The sequence below is a fragment of the Serpula lacrymans genome (assembly GCF_000218685.1).
Source record: "Serpula lacrymans var. lacrymans S7.9 unplaced genomic scaffold SERLAscaffold_1, whole genome shotgun sequence".
Classification (NCBI taxonomy): Eukaryota; Fungi; Basidiomycota; class Agaricomycetes; order Boletales; family Serpulaceae; genus Serpula; species Serpula lacrymans.
Window position 1 is genome coordinate 4,143,453 of NW_006763290.1, and position 1,608 is coordinate 4,145,060.

General features: G+C 40.5%; 1 protein-coding gene across 1 annotated transcript; it reads left to right on the forward strand.

The window, feature by feature from the left end:
• Positions 1-642: 642 nt before the first annotated feature.
• On the forward strand, positions 643-1,035 carry SERLADRAFT_432452 (uncharacterized protein; the record flags this gene model as incomplete). The annotated part of the gene is made up of 1 exon (XM_007312636.1): positions 643-1,035. The coding sequence occupies one exon, from the start codon at positions 643-645 to the stop codon at positions 1,033-1,035; it is 393 nt and encodes a 130-aa protein (XP_007312698.1).
• Between the last annotated feature and the right edge of the window lie 573 nt (positions 1,036-1,608).

The following is a 1,608-nucleotide window of genomic DNA, read 5'->3' on the forward strand; positions in this document are numbered from 1 at the left end:
ACCAAGATAATCTTGAAAGATACCTTATACATACCTAAAATGGCTATAACATTAATTGCAGCGAGCCACATTGACAAGGCAGGAATGTCCTTAAAAATGGCCAATGGAACCTGCAACATTATATCAGCCATGGATAACACAATATCCTCTATTCCACTAGTAAATGGACTCTATCGCATATCTGTCAAAGATGAAGTGTCAGTGGCAAACACAGGACCTAGGGTAGTATCAATAAACTACCTATATAAGTGCATGGGGCACATAGCCCCATCTGCCATGAGAACAATGTTGACTAGAGAAATGGTTCAAGGAATCAAGCTGAACAAATCACCTAAAAGAGTTCTGCAAATCCTGCATTAAAGCAAAAATGACAAGGCTGCCAATACCAAAGGAATCACTCACTCGTGCAAAGGACAAAGCCCTCACATTGTTCCGTGAATCCGTAAAATAGCTAAACACTCAAGACAATGGCACCAAAACCAAACAAATGAGATCAGATGGGGTGGCGGATATATAAGCAAAGATTTCAAATCCTACCTTTCAAAACTCGGCATTCATCATGAACAAACAATTCATAACAAGCCTGAGAAGAACGGAGTCACTGAACGACTAAACCGCATGCTAGTGAAAAACACACGTGCCATGTTAATTCAGGCAAAGCTGCCTAGGAATCTATGGGCAGAAGCTATAAATTATGCTGTATGGTTAAAGAACAGAACATCAACAAAAGCATTACCTAAAAAGACACCATACAAGATGCCAAACAGCTCAAAACCAAACCTATCCAAAATACATAAGTTTGGATGCCCTGTCTTGGTGAAAAGAAAACACTCACCTAAACTCAAATCAGTCAAGCAAGAAATCTGTTTCAAGCCCGAGAATGAAAACACACCTGGTAATAGCATGTTTGAAGGGGGAAACACAAAACAAGAGAAACCAGATAAGAAAGATGACTTACCAGCCAAACCACCTATATCTGCATCCACGGAAACTATCCAACCAATAAATGTTCGTCAAGGCCCTCCCACTGAATGATCAAGTTGTCTTTAACCCCCTCCAGATTTCTACTTGGCCTTGAATCACGGTGAAAGAGCCAAATCAGTGTGGACAAACAATATTGATGGTGACAATTACAAATCAGAGTTTGCTCTGATTGTTCTATCAGTGTTTACTGACAACATCATAATTACATCAGACATGCTACAGGCTATCAGCTATCAACGACTTCAAGCATCAACTAATAAGTCACTATGAAGTCTCTGACCTTGGAGAAATTAAGTGGCTGCTTGGATTCACCATAGAGTATGACCAAGAAGCTTGAGCCATAGCAATATCCCAGAAAGCATATATAGATACAATGGTTGAATGCTTCGGACTGAAAGATGCCAAGTCATCACCCACTCCATTAGAACCTGGCCTAACTCTCAGCACCGAACAATCACCAGCTACGCCAAAACAGTACGACAAAATTACCAACATTCTGTACCAAGAGGTTGTAGGATATCTCACTTAGATAGCACTTGGATCTTGCCCTGATGTAGCATTTGCTACAAACATGGTAGCACAATTCAATCAAAACCCTGGTAAATCCCATTGGGATGCGGTCAA